We start from the raw sequence: 15,399 nt of genomic DNA on the forward strand, positions 1-15,399 counted from the left end.
AAGGTATACAAGTGGGGGCCCATTAAGATTTTGAGCCCAACGGGGACATAGTTCTTGGGACAGGGTCATAGATAATGATTTTTGAACCTTGATTGTAAAACCCAAAATTAACCCAAACTGGGAAATCTTGGACAGTACCTCCTGCATCCTTTCTTGAGGGTTGGAAAAGAAAAGCAATAAATCGTCAGCAAAAGCCAGGAGTTTAAGAGATTTAGTACCTATAGAAATACCCCTGAAACTATTTAAAGATTGTAGTATGCGCAATAAAGGGTCTAATGAAATAGGAACCAAACGCTCTTTCTTCTAGTACACGATAAAGATGTGGCCAAGCTACTTTGTCAAAAGCCTTCTCCTCGTCAAGGCTTAATAGTAAGTTTTGTGTGGATTTAGAGATTTTAGAGGCAATGATAGCAGAGATAGCCAATCTAATACTTGATACTGAGTGACATGTGCTAGTGAAACTTAGCTGGTGGTGTGTCAGGAGGGTAGGCATTAATGTTTGTAAGAAATAGGCAATGATTTTTGCTAAGAGTTTGAAGTCCTGGTTTAAGAGTGTGATGGGGCGGTATGATTCTACTAGTTCTTCATCTTTATTAGGTTTGGGTAATAGTATGGTGTGAGCTTCATTAAAATTTGGGTATCGCACATGGCCTTTTAGAATAAGTTGAAAAAGGGAGGTAAGGGTTGGGACTAATGAGCTCATTCAGAACTGCTCGCAAGTGGCTCGATGATTGTGCACTGTGCATGCGACCCATCCGGCGTGCGCGTGCATGAGACCCGCTGAGTGACTGAAGGTCAGTCGCTATGGGGCTCACAAAACAAAACGGGGCGGCTGTTGATGGTGAGTGACAGCTCGCCCCATTTTGTGGGTGGGTAGGGGGTAGGGGAGGTGGCTGCACAAATGCAGGCGTTCCCTTAGGTAGTCCAACTGACATCACTATTGATGTAAGTAGTGGACTTCCTGCTCTGTTAGAGCAAGAAGTCCACTCGGCCTTGCGGCAGCTAGACCCTACCCCAGGGTCTCGTCGCAAGGCCAATGGTAACCAACAAGGCCAATGGTCACCCACAGCTTTGCGAGCGGCCGGAGACCAAAAAAATGAAATAAAAAAAAACAAGCCATGCAAATGGCCGCCAGCAACGAGCGGCTCTGAATCAGGGCCTAATTCTTTGCGTAGAAGTTTAAAGTATTCACCACTGAATCCATCTGGACCTGGGGATTTGTTAAGTTTAAGGGCCCCAATGGCTTGGTGAATTTCTTTTGCTGTTACCCCAAGTTCATAATATGCCACACGGCAGTGGGTGACAGGGAGAAGCAGATTGACAGATGTAGAGGATGACGGAGAGGCAGAAAGTGACAAGGAGAGGTTCTGTAATTCATAGGGCACAGCACAGTATGACGGCCACCTGGTAGTTTTATCTCGGTTTGTTTGCTCTATATGCTAAATAAGTTACGGTTCTGGGATTCGTTTCTACAATTTATGCTCCCTCAAGATGCCCAAATTACCTCCCCTCCGGCCCTCCATCCTCTGTGATCAACATCACCCCTCTCTGATAGACTCTTTTCCCTCCCCTCTCCTCTTTGATCCCCTCCCTCCTTCTCTCCTCATTCATTCATTGTGCTTCAATGAATTTAAACGTGACACATCTGAGGTAAAGTCCTAAACTTCAATTACTAGGTATGAGAAAGTCACTGCTTTGCTATTTAAAGTAATGGTGGTGTTCCCAGCCATGACCACAAAGTGTTGTTTGAAAGGTCTTTTAAAAAATATTAGGAGATCTGGAATAATAATAATGGTGGTAGACAGAACATGGCTAGTAGTACTCACATTAATATAGGTGCAATGTATATTTGTGAAGTAGGAGCATAGCTGAGAAGGGAGCTTCCCATAGGTGTTCCCACTCCAGTGATAGCTGTTTGGGGCAGTAATTGCAGTAATAAGCTGAGCACCATGTGGAATCTCACTCTAGCACATGTACTCTGTCAATTTAAATAAAATGGTCACAATATATAATACAAAGTTCTCTATTGACTACTAACAATGATTCAAAGGAGATACAAGTCAGATCCTAGGTGCTATACATAAATAAAGCAGTGCCAAAGCAGCTACCCCTTAATGTCAGATAGCGTATCACAGAAGCATTCTATTCCCCCAATGGGACCTCCATGCCCCAGCGTGATACTGCCACTGTTTGCTGTTTTTCTCTTCACTTCAGTATTCCCCCGCAGGCTGGCCATAGCCCTCTAGCACAGTTCAGTACAGGGAGGGGGGCGCTAAGACATGCACTTTCTCCGGGTGCTATGGTTCCACGCTACTCCTCTGCCAGCACTGGACCAGTCATCCGACATTGATCAAAATGGTCTTATGTTCTGTAATACCAATTGCTACTTAAGGGGAGAAGGGGTAATCACAAACCACATTCTTTCATTTGTGGCTTGTGACTGTTGTCTCGCTCAATCCACCCCATCTGATTTACAATGAGGCCATAAAAGGAACGACTGCATGTTGCATCCCCCAGAGTTTTGACTATGAGCAGTGTACCTTAACAAAATCTTGGCAACGTAGCAGTAAAGCTTTAAGTGAATCCTCATTTTTAAACAGTCTGTTTCATTACAATTTCATGAAAATAGACGGTTTTATGAAAGTCTCTATGTGCTGCCTTGTTCTGGCTGTATAGTTGTCTTATGGCAGATTTGGTAGCTGCTGAATGTAAAGGGAAATTATCTACAGCTCAGGTAATAAAGGGGCCTATCCATTAGGAGATAAATTGAACGACTGAACGATATATCGTTCAATCGTTCATTATAACTGCTAATGGATAGGCTCTGAACGATGACAGATGAGCACTCCCGCGGCCGATAAATCACATCTATCATCTCTCCAATATGTTGGTCAATTATCGCATATAGCTGTATAATATTTAGCAATATCTGGCAGTTTATATGCGGTAAACGATGAAAGATATTAGCAGCAGCTACAGAACGCTGCAGAGAAATGATGTCATGCGATATAGTTCGTCTTTTGCCAAAATCTGTCTTGTACATGACAGATATCTTTCAGCGCAGCCACCGGAATTTTCAAGAGATATCTTTTGTCTTTCATCGCTTAGAAATACATCTGCTAATGGATAGGCCCCTTAACAGTGTCAGACTGTGCAGTATATGGTTTAGGGCTGGTATCATTGCAATCATTTCAAACATAAAACAACAGACAAATAATAAATAATAGTTTAATGAATACAATTTTACAATATATAGCCCTACACTTGTAGTATAACTGGAAAGATGCCTGGTGATTTAATTTTGAGACTATTTCTTAACAAAATTCAATAATAATGTTTAAGAACTAATTTAATATTATTTATAAATATTTATCAGTAAAATGAAGTATGTAAATATGTAGGTAATTCTCCAGTAACATGTGATTTGTATGCATGTTTAATGTAAAGCCAGACCACTTTTTCCAAACATTTTGAGCAGTATCTGGTGTTAACATAAAGTGTGAAAGATGAAATCACTTATTATTATAAGCACATTGATCTTCATATTGGGCATAATAATTTCACTTTATCAGATGTCTTAATCTTACATAGAAGAGAAGCCCAAAGTCAGATACATGCTTGAAAGACAGGTTGTCTATTAGAAACTGGACAAGAGAAGTCCTGCTCGTTGATACTGTATAGTACCCAGGTTTACTTGCATTGGCAAAGTTCTGCAAGCCATTGTGGAAGCCAGGTTGGTTTTCAAAAGCTTACTTTTCATGGAACTCCAGATCAGAATCAGACACAGGAACATGATGCAATGCTGAATGAATATAATGAACTAGTCTTTATAACTGATTAAATACCGCTCTGTTCACTCTATATTGTCTTTTGTCAAGTGGTGTTTGATATACAGGAGATTCTTACAAATATGGTACACAAATGTATGGCAATCTGCATCATAGAAAAGAATATTTCCACATAGCAAGAGCTTCTTAGTCTTGGTACTGTAGGTAATGAAGAATGCCATAACACACCCAAGTGTATTATTCAGTTTACAGAATGGTCAGATTATTTCCACATCGTCATAATCGTCATCGTCATCATCATCAATCACCTCGACATATTCCAGGTGTTTAGTATCATCTGTAATCAAAAGAAAAACTATAGGTAAAATAAAATGCATAACTTTACATTTGGAGCATACAATTCTTTAACATCCTATCCAGATAATTAGTATGTACCCTTTAAAGAAGAATGTTATTTTAACCCAGTCTATCCTTGGTCAGGATGAAGTGGATTATGGAAGGTTGTTAAGAATGCCTAGTTGTGTGACATGCAAATGGATACAGGTTTGTGGCTTACATGATTTCATAATTACCCCAGAGACCTGACTAGGAAGCATCAGTAATTAGTACTATGAAGTGGCAGATGGGATAAAAGGGTTGTCCTGCAACTAGACATTTGCTTTCAAACATATGATTGCTATATGTTACTATAAAATATGATGTAACTATTGGCAAAATCGTAAAGTTTCCAAGATACAGTAGTCTTTTATTGAATAACATCTGCAATGTCATGAGTTGACCACGCAAAGATAAGTAATCCATACCTAAAGATGGTTAGTTACCTTCAGACAATGAACAACACGGCAGTATCTAGTGATCTGGAAGTTAGTTAATATTTCCCATTTCTCCAAGGTAGTCACTTAAATGACTGAGCTAATGGCTGATCAAGGGCAATGATGGAGGGGTTTCATCTGCACTAGATTTATTACTTGCTAGAAAGGACAAAGAGATTGGTAAAGGGGGCAATGGGGAGGGTGAAGAAACAACAGAGGGCCAATGGAGAGAGAGGACAAAATAAATTTGATGAGTAGCATTAAGCATATAATACAGTATATCAAATGTTGCTTATGTTTAGGGATGTCAGCAAGGTGTCATGGAAGGAGAGCAGGAGGTGCCATAGGGCATGTGAACCTGCATTATATTCAAGATAATGAGGCTGGTTCTGGACAGTCTCAGTACCTCCTGTCTGCATCTGTGCTTATAGAGAGGCTGAGGACCCTCCTTATGTAGTCATTTCAGCCATTTTACATTCATAGAGATGAATTTCACTAGCAAGATAAAAAAAATAAAACTCAGAAAGCTAGTGACATATCTCCTTATGGGCGAAGGATAAGGCAGGTGTGCAGTAGGAGAATGAGAGGAGCAGGGAAGTAAATTCAAGTGGTTTGAGCCTTCTGAAACATGGTGATTGCAGTCCTGCCTATGTACTGTAGAACCATAGGACAGAAAAAATGGCAAGGGGAATTCGGGTAGTAGTAGTAGTGAATATGGTGAGGGAGAGGGAATAATGGCTGGTAATAAGGACTCAAGGTGGGGAATGACTACGATGCATCAATCAAGTGGTGGGATAATAGCCAAGATCTTTTAGTTAGAGAACAGTGGTAAAAAGAATTCTGAAGGAGTCGGAGCAGCTCTGACACATAGGGCAAAATTTACTAAGCTGCGGTTTGACGGCGGTTTCTATTACATTCTAAACCCCGGCGGTTTGGTGGCGGGGTCTATTCTGTTCTAAACCCCGGGGGTTTGGTGGCGGTTTTTTAGCAGTTTGTAAATGACAGCCCTGTTCTGTTCTATTTTAAAATGTGTTTTGACTGTGCTTTGGAGGAGGTTTTGCTATCTGCAGATTTACTAAGGCCAAAACCGCTACAAAACTGCCATCAAAACACATTTTAGAATAGAATAGAACAGAGCTGTCATTTAGAAACCGGGTTTAGAACAGAATAGAACCCGCCACCAAACCGCCGGGGTTTAGAATAGAATAGAACCCGCCACCAAACCGCCGCTTAGTAAATTTTGCCCTCTGTATGCTGAAGGATAAGTAAACAAACAATCCTTGGAAAGTGAAGTGTGCTGTATGTGGTACAGGAGTAGCATGGTTAGCGCAGCATCCCCCAAGACTTCCATTTTTTTTAAGAACATGCAGACATGGGGTTGATTGGATGCAGCGGAAGTAGTGGTGCCATGTTTTTAGCCTGCACATGCGTCTCAGTCGCATCACGCATGAACCCTGATTTTGTTTGTACAGAGTCTCAGTACAGATTTAGATGCACTGTAGCAGAAATATATTGAAAATGTATGAGGTGTTCTTGGTGACTGGAAGGTAACAGAGGGGTGACTAGTCAGATATTGTGTCTTATGGGTGTATCGTGAGCTCTCTCGTGTCAGTGTATTGTTATTTTTCATGTCGCTGATAGTAGTTGCACACAGAGATCTAGAATCATTCACATTGGAGGCCAAATTCAAACAGATAATCTACACCTGCCACAGAGCTGGTGTAAGTGTCAATGGTGCAACTGATGGTGAGACTAAAGATGCACCAAGCATAACTGCCAAGTCTGAAGATACCTAAAAGTGGGCGTCTCACTCTTTGGATGTTTAAACGCACCTATGTACACCAGGAAGGGCTTTGTATTGGCATTAGCATAAAGTCGTAGATGCAACTGTGGAAAAAGACACAGACTTAGAATTAATCCAACTCAGAATTAGGCCCATGGTGTTGGGCAGAATTCATTTGGATGAATTTTGACCAAAAGTACAGTGGGTGGTCACTATCAATGATGTAGAAGATTCTTCAAAAGCAGGAACAGGCGTAATATGCTGTATTGCAGGAACTGGACAAAACCTGGTTTTGGGAATAATACAGATGAACTTCTACACTTGTATGTGGGGGAAAGCTTCCTGCGGTGGGGCAGAGAGCAAATACGTTACAGCAAGTCACTGATATAAATAGCACTGTAGGTTGATGAACACTTGTGAAACCAATAGAGGGAATATAAACTGTCTCAAGGACACATGGTTGCAGAGCTGTACTCAGATACAGAGACAATAGCCAGTGAAAAGAAACACCTGTGGTGGTGAGTCCCTTATACTATGATGCTAGCTGAAGACAGAGTTGTGGCAATGTTAGGGAGAGCACAGGTGCTCTACTATTGGAAAGCAGCTTCATTGGAGGCTGTACAGAGGTCTACTTTTGTGGCCATGGAAAGTCAGGTGCTTCTATGGAGATTGTTTTAGTGGGGAGTCAAGAATAGGAAACCCCACAGTGGTCAACTCACCTTAAATTGCACTCTGGACAGGGGCGTATCTGTAATGGGTGCAGGCTGTGCAGGGCACTTGGCCCCTGGGTCCAGGGGGGCCCCGCACCACACCCCCTGCACCCATATAATTTAAAACTCACCTGTCCATGGTCACGCGTCGGGGTATCAGCGCTGCACAGAACACTGGAAAATGGCTGGCGCAGCCATTTTTCCGGCATTCTGCGCATGTGCAGTAGACTCCGGGCACACACTCTAGTGCCCAGAGTCTACTGCTTCTGCAGTGGCTGGCCAGCTGCGTCAGTCGGCTGCCGGCCGCCGGAGAGAGAGGAGGGGGTCATGCACAGAGAATGCACATGGGCCCCCTCTTCTCTTAAGATGCCCCTGGCTCTGGCAAATGGTATATCTGTGTGTGGGGGATTCTGGAACTGATCATCACCAGTGATAGTGCAGCGGAGGCCCTCACAAGTAGTCCTTATTCACCACAAAGATGATATTTCTAGAAGTACCTATGGTCTGAGTTAGTAAGCCCAACTTCTTGGAAGCCTGGGGGGCAGTCAAGTGCCTGTGAGTAAGTAATGCTCTATGGGAGAGTTCACTTGCTATAGGTGAAGACCTTGTCAAGCGCTTCTAAGGGTCTTACTATGGAAAGGTATAGATCCCCTTCAGATACTGTACCTGGAAGTGACTTGTACTGAGGGCGGAAGTGCAGTTTCCTGCCCACACAGTCCAGCAAAACAAAAAAAAATGGCCTCTCGCGGACACGCTTCCCACGCCACGCTTCGGGCTCGGTGGCTCGCCACATGATTATATGCCCCCTATATGCCTACTTGGATGGTAGGGAATAACGTTGGACACTGGCTGATGACATCAGGGTCAATCTACGTAAAGGGATCTAGCTGCTTCCGTCTTACTATCTCACTGCTGCTTGATACACAGCTGCTGCTTGCAGGTCCGCCATCAGGGGGGGACTGGAGTCCCGGGCCCGGACCGGGGGCAGGTGGCTTGAAAGACAAGGGGGTGGAAAGGGGGCAGAAGGCTGGAAAGACAAGGGGGTGGAAAGGGGGGCAGAAGGCTGGAAAGACAAGGGGTGGACAGGGGGCAATAGGCTGGAAAAATGGGGGTGGAAAGGGGCAGGTGCCTTGAAAGACTAGGGGGTGGAAAGGGGGCAGAAGGCTGGAAAGACAAGGGGGCAGGTGGCTTGAAAGATGGGGGCAGAGACCTGATTGACAAGGGGGCGGATGGCTGGAAAGACGAGGGGGCAGGTGGCTTAAAAGACGGGGCAGGAGGCTACAGAGACTAGGGGGTGGAAAGGGGGCAGGTGGCTTGAAAGACGTGGGCAGGAGGCTTGAAAGACATAGCAGGTGGCTTGAAAAACGGGGCAGGAGGCTTGAAAGACAAGGGGGCAGGTGGCTTGAAAGATGGGGACAGGAGGCTAGAAAGACAAGGGGGCGGAAGGCTGGCAAGACAAGGGGGCAGGTGGCTTGAAAGACGGGGAGGAAAGTGTCAGGAAGCTGGAATGGCGCAGGGATCTGGAGATGACAGGGCAGAGAGGCTGGAATGACACAGGGATCTGGAGGGGAGACGGGACAGGAAGCTGGAATGTTGCAGGGATCTGGAGGTGACACAGGGAGCAGGAGGCTAGAGATGACATGGGGTATGTAGCTGGAAAGACATGGGCATAGATGGGACATAGAGCAGGAGACTGGAGTGAAACACGGGCAGGAGGCCGGAGGGGACACAAGTGGCGAGTCTGGTTGAACCTTTGTTGTATGATAATGATTTTAGTTATATTCCTACACAAACAGGCATTTTCCGGACAATAGGATTTCCTACATGAATAGTGAATACAGAATGAAGACACCGTCTGCCCAGGGAGGATCAAATTTCTTCAGAGGTTCCTCATCGCAGAGAAACCTCCATATCGGTAAGGCCAGGTCTATTTTTTATTTGATATGCACTTGCTGTGTCTGTGCCAAATATATTAGAATTGCACATAGTACATGTGCCGGGATTTTGGAATCACAGAGAGAGAGTCCAATGAGCTGCAAAACAGAAGATGTGGAAAAGCAGTTCCACAGATGACATCTTTTGTGTTGCAGATCATTGCTCTGTTCTCTCTCTGCAATTCCAAAACCCCAGAACATGCACCATGTGCAATTCTGTTTGGCGCAGGTACTATGCAAACAGTCCAGTCACAGTGATCCCCCTTCTCATCCTGTCCAGTGCCCCCCATCCAGCCCAGTGTCCCCCACCATCTCATTGACTGCCCCATCCCAGTGTCTACCCCCTTCCCTCCCCAACCAGCCCACTGCCTCCGTCTAACTGCCCCTCAGCAAGAACCCCAGCCAGTCCAGTCACAGTGTCCCGCCATCATTCAGCCCAGTGTACCCCTTCTCCAGCCTAGTGTTCCCCCCTCCCACCACCATCTCATTGCCCTCTTTCCATCCAGCCCAGTGCCCCCCTATATATCACCCACTGCCTTTCACCCTCTACCTGGCATCACCCACTGCCTCTCCTTTTCTCCCTCTACCTGGCGTCACCCACTGCCTGTCACCCTATCCCCGGCGTCACCCACTACCTCTCCCTGACACTATCCCCGGCGTCACCCACTACCACTCCCTGACACTATCTCCGGCGTCACCCACTACCTCTCCTTGACACTATCCCTGGCGTCACCCACTGCCTCTCCCTGTCACCCACTGCCTCTCCCTGTCACCCGCTGCCTCTCCCCTGCATCACTATCTCCCCATCACCCTCTCTCTCCCGTCACCTTCTCCCTGGCATCACCCACTGCCTCTCCCTGACACTATCCCCGGCGTCACCCACTACCTCTCCTTGACACAATCCCTGGCATCACCCACTGCCTCTCCCTGTCACCTTCTCCCTGGCATCACCCACTGCCTCTCCCTGTCACCCACTGCCTCTCCCCATCACCCTCTGCCTCTCCCGTTTCACTATCTCTCTCTCCCGTCACCCTCTGCCTCACAAGACATCATCCTCTCCCCGTCACTCTCTGCTTCTCCCTATCACCCACTGCCTCTTCCTGTCACCCTCTCCTGTCACCCAATACCTCTCCATCTCCCACTATATCTACCAGTCACCTATCTCTCCTGCCAGCCACTGCCTCTCCCCGTCATCCTCCACATCACACCTCTTCCCGTCACCCTCTCCTGTCACCCACTACCTCTCCATCTCACACTATATCTACCAGTCACCTATCTCTACTGCCAGCCACTGTCTCTCCCCATCATCCTCCACATCACACCTCCTCACGTCACTCCCTCCTGTCACACACTTCTTCTCCATCTCACACTATATCTACCAGTCACCTATCTCTACTGCCAGCCACTGTCTCTCCCCATCATCCTCCACATCACACCTCTTCACATCACCCTCTCCTGTCACCCACTACCTCTCCATCTCACACTATATCTACCAGTCACCTATCTCTACTGCCAGCCACTGTCTCTCCCCGTCATCCTCCACATCACACCTCTTCCCGTGACCCTCTCCCATCACCCGCTACTTCTCTATCTCACACTATATCTACCAGTCACCTATCTCTACTGCCAGCCACTGTCTCTCCCCATCATCCTCCACATCACACCTCTTCACATCACCCTCTCCTGTCACCCACTACCTCTCCATCTCACACTATATCTACCAGTCACCTATCTCTACTGCCAGCCACTGTCTCTCCCCATCATCCTCCACATCACACCTCCTCACGTCACACCCTCCTATCACCCACTTCTTCTCCATCTCACACTATATCTACCAGTCACCTATCTCTACTGCCAGCCACTGTCTCTCCCCGTCATCCTCCACATCACACCTCTTCCCGTCACCCTCTCCTGTCACCCGCTACTTCTCTATCTCACACTATATCTACCAGTCATCTATCTCTCCTGCCAGCCACTGTCTCTCCCCGTCATCCTCCACATCACGCCTTTTCCCGTCATCCTCTCCTGTCACCCACTACCTCTCCATCTCACACTATATCTACCAGTCATCTATCTCTACTGCCAGCCACTGTCTCTCCCCGTCATCCTCCACATCATACCTCTTCCCGTCATCCACTACCACTCCATCATACACTATATTTACCAGTCACCTATCTCTACTGCCAGCCACTGTCTCTCCCCGTAATCCTCCACATCACACCTCTTCCCGTCACCCTCTCCTGTCACCCACTACCTCTCCATCTCACACTATATCTACCAGTCACCTATCTCTAAAAAGTTAGAAATCAAGCGCTTCTGAATAAACTCTAGAAAAGACAGACTTTTTAAATAACCAAACATAAATTTATGTTTAGTATAAAAGTGACTCTACCACAGTAATATACGTGGATATGAGCGCTGTGAATTAAACATTATTATGCATATGATGTTTATAGTCTTTTCAGACTAATTGGAGGAGTGGGTTTTATAGCAACAATGTCCCGATGGTGATAGTCCGTGCGAGCAGCCCTTAACTGTCCCTACCTTACTGCCAGTGCTGGGTTTCTCCCTCTGGGGTTTTCCTCTTTCTCACCGGCTGTACCTGCGGTGGCCGCGACGTGTGATGTAGATAACAGCCATCACGCAGTTGAACACTCGCAGGGGATCGTTGACTGTTTTCTCCCTCCGGGGATTCCTCCTCCCAACACGGTTCACGCTGGTTGTGGAGCCTGCGGCGCTGGGTGATGACGTCAGGCGCTGACAGAATCTTTCCGGACCTGGTGACAAAACGTGCAGTAAATGTTCCCTTTATCCTCCTTAACTCTCCAACGCATTTCGAACCTAATGTGGTTCTTTTTCAAGGATGAGTCTGGAAGTTACTAAGTCAGCAGCTGTATGATCTTGTTGGTGAGTTCCAGGATCTTCTGGTCATTGTCTCTCTCATGTATCAGTGAGTGAGGTGGAGGCACCGTGATGAGGTTCTGGGTCCTGCTCAGTCCTCCTGACACACAGGGACAGCTGCTGGGTATCTCACACTCCCCGGATATCTTCTTCACTACTGTGTAATCCTGCTGCTGCCGGACAATCGCTTCCTTTGCCTCCATGCAACCACTGGCCCTCGGGGGACTCAGCTGGCAGTTCAGCTCTAGGTCTGGCCAGACCTAGAGCATCATGCAATGATCCTGCTAACTGCTGTGTGAAGAGCCTGCGTGTCTGTTGCTTTTGTTACTGGAAACCAAGGAACAGTGCCACTTGCTGCAGAGAGCTCAACCCAGACTGAGCCCAGACTGGTGTGAGGATGGCTTCTGGCTTCCAGGCTCTGGCACGGTGAAGAGCTGATCTGCAAGCTGAGTCCCCCGAGGGCCAGTGGATGCACGGAGGCAAAGGAAGAGATTGTCCGGCAGCGGCAGGATTGCACAGAGTGAAGAAAATATCCGGGGAGTGTGAGATACCCAGCAGTTGTCCCTGTGTGTCAGGAGGACTGAGCAGGACCCAGAGCCTCATCACGGTGCCTCCACCTCACTCACTGATACATGAGAGAGACAATGACCAGAAGATCCTGGAACTCACCAACAAGATCATTCAGCTGCTGACTTAGTAACTTCCAGACTCATCCTTGAAAAAGAACCACATTAGGTTTGAAACGCGTTGGAGAGTTAAGGAGGAAAAAGGGAACATTTACAGCATGTTTTGTCACCAGGTCCGGAAAGATTCTGTCAGTGCCTGACGTCATCACCCAGCGCCACGGGCTCCAAACACAGCGTGAACCGTGTTGGGAGGAGGAATCCCCGGAGGGAGAAAACAGTCTACGATCCCCTGCGAGTGTTCAGCCGCATGACGGCTGTTATCTACATCACACGTCACGGCCACCGCAGGTACAACCGGTGAGAAAGAGGAAAACCCCGGAGGGAGAAACCCAGCACTGGCAGTAAGGTAGGGACAGTTAAGGGCTGCTCGCACGGACTATCACCATCGGGACATTGTTGCTATAATACCCACTCCTCCAATTAGTCTGAAAAGACTATAAACATCATATGCATAATAATGTTTATTCACAGAGCTCATATCCACGTATATTACTGTGGTAGAGTCACTGTTATACTAAACATAAATTTATGTTTGGCTATTTCAAAAGTCTGTCTTTTCTAGAATTTATTCAGAAGAGCTTGATTTCTAACTTTTTATATTGCATTATATCATATTGAGCAGCTTCTTTATACATATAGAACTCCAAGCGCATAGCACACACATACTTTTAGTCACCTATCTCTACTGCCAGCCACTGTTTCTCCCCGTCATCCTCCACATCACACCTCTTCTCATCACCCTTTCCTGTCACCCACTACCTCTCCATCTCCCAGTATCTTTATCAATCACCTTTCTCTCCTGCCAGCCACTGCCTCTCCCCGAGGAGCCGCAGCATGTGAGGACTGGGGAGCAGCTAGAGAGGAATAACAATAAGAGTGTGGTAGCTAAGTTAAGTGTACGGGGTTGTGGGGAGCTGCCTATTTTGGTAGTACAGTTTGAACTCCAACCCAGCAATTTTCCTACAGACCGTGCGGCATATATCATCTCCCTATTATCTGGTTCAGCGTTAGACTGGGCTTTACCCGTATGGGAAATATTGGTTCCCATCTTAACATCTTATAAGGCATTCGTCACAGCATTCTGCCGAATCTTCAATGAGCCTGGGAGAGTGTCATCTGCATCTTCAGACATTCTACGTCTATGCCAGCGTTAAAATTCTGTAGGCCATTATATGGTGCAGTTTCAAATACTGGCATCAGAACTCTCTTGGAATGATGGAGCATTCTATGCAGCCCTCCGGTACAGCTTATCCGACAAAATTAAAGATGTTCTTGTTACTCGTTATCTCCCGGATAAATAAGAGCACTTGATCACCTTGTGCACCAAGGTGGACTTACGTTTTAAAGAACGTGCTATTGAGAGAGGAGGGTATTCATTCATCCTAAACCTCGAGCGACAGTCTTACTGCAGTCAGTTCTGCTACCAAAGAGGAACCGATGCAAATCAACCGTTCTCGCCTATCGCAGGAAGAACGCAGAAGGCGACAGTCTGAGAATCTCTGTCTATAATGTGCTGCTCCTTCTCATCAGCTCAACAATTGTCCCAAGCATCTGGGAAACTCCCGCTCCTAACTTGGCAAGAAGAGGCTATGGGCCTGATTCAGACCCACTCGCGAGCGGCTGTCCGCTCGCAAGTGGGTCGATGGTCAGCACTGAGCATGCGCACGACGGAGGGAGCTCCGTCGTGCGCATGCGCCAGACGCGACGAGCGAAGGACTTTCCTTCGCTCGTTGTGTCTGATCAAAGGGGGCGTGCTGTCGATGTTGATTGACAGCACGCCCCCTTTGGTGGGTGTGCCGGGGGCGTGCCTCCCTGACGGGGGCGTTCCCAAGGGAACACCTACCGTCAGAAGCCGGCCCACTGATATCACTAGTGATGTCAGTGGGAGTGATTTTGGCTCTGATAGAGCCAAAATCACTACGGGCCTTGCGGTTGAAAACCTCAACCGTAGGCTCCGGCTCGCAGTGGCGATGGTCGCGATGGTCACGACCATCGCGGCCATCAAACTGCACGCTCGTATAGGCTGTGGGTGGTGACCCACAGCTATACGAGCGTCCAGGAGGACGCTCCATAATTATGGAGGGCAGCCCTCATTCAGAGCGTGCGCTCTGCTCAGAGCGTACGGCTCTGAATGAGGGCCTAAGTTAGGACTAGTTCATTTGTTTCCCAAGAAAACCGATTGCATTCTCTTAGTTTCTCTTTAAGTGGCCAAGCACTTCAAGCAAGATTCTGCACTTTTGCATTCAGGCGCAGCTGGTTACTTCATCACATCTGAATTGGTCCAGCGATGGACATTACCGACCGAGAGTATGCTTCATCCTATCTACCTCACAGCAGTTGATGGAAGCCACATCCTAGGGGGTACAATTATCCTTCAGACTCAGCCTCTGCGAGTCAAGATTGGTGCTCTGCACTCTGAACTTTTATGTTTCCTTGTCATACCCAGGGCCTCGCATTCCATAGTTCTGGGCTTGACCTGGCTCCATCTGTATAATCCTCAAATTGACTGGAGAACCTCACAAATCACTTCTTGGGATCTTCCTGTTATGGTTCTTGCTTTCAAAAAGTTCTTCAAGTATGCTCTACAGTACAGTCTCATCTGGATACTGCTCCTCCTCAAGAATTCACTGATGTTTTCAGTAAAGCTGGTGCTGATATTCTTCCTCCTCACCATGAATGGGATTGTCCAATTGAATTAATCCCTGGAAAATCTCCTCCCAGAGGGTGAACTTATCCGCTATTGCTCCCAGAAACAAAGGCCATGACTGACTACATCCAAGAGAAT

At 46.9% G+C, this 15,399-nt stretch overlaps 1 protein-coding gene across 1 annotated transcript in view; it reads right to left on the bottom strand.

Annotated features, from left to right (window-relative positions):
• Positions 1 to 3,263: 3,263 nt before the first annotated feature.
• SCIMP (SLP adaptor and CSK interacting membrane protein) overlaps positions 3,264 to 15,399 on the bottom strand; it is a 146,385-nt gene continuing 134,249 nt past the window's right edge. Inside the window, exon 12 of the mRNA XM_088456117.1 lies at positions 3,264 to 4,125. Within this exon, the coding sequence (XP_088312243.1) occupies positions 4,046 to 4,125 (80 nt within the window). The 3' untranslated portion in view covers positions 3,264 to 4,045. The remainder of the gene's footprint in view (positions 4,126 to 15,399) is intronic.

This window comes from Taudactylus pleione, unplaced genomic scaffold (genome assembly GCF_031769625.1).
Source record: "Taudactylus pleione unplaced genomic scaffold, aTauple2 ptg000687l, whole genome shotgun sequence".
Classification (NCBI taxonomy): domain Eukaryota; kingdom Metazoa; phylum Chordata; class Amphibia; order Anura; family Myobatrachidae; genus Taudactylus; species Taudactylus pleione.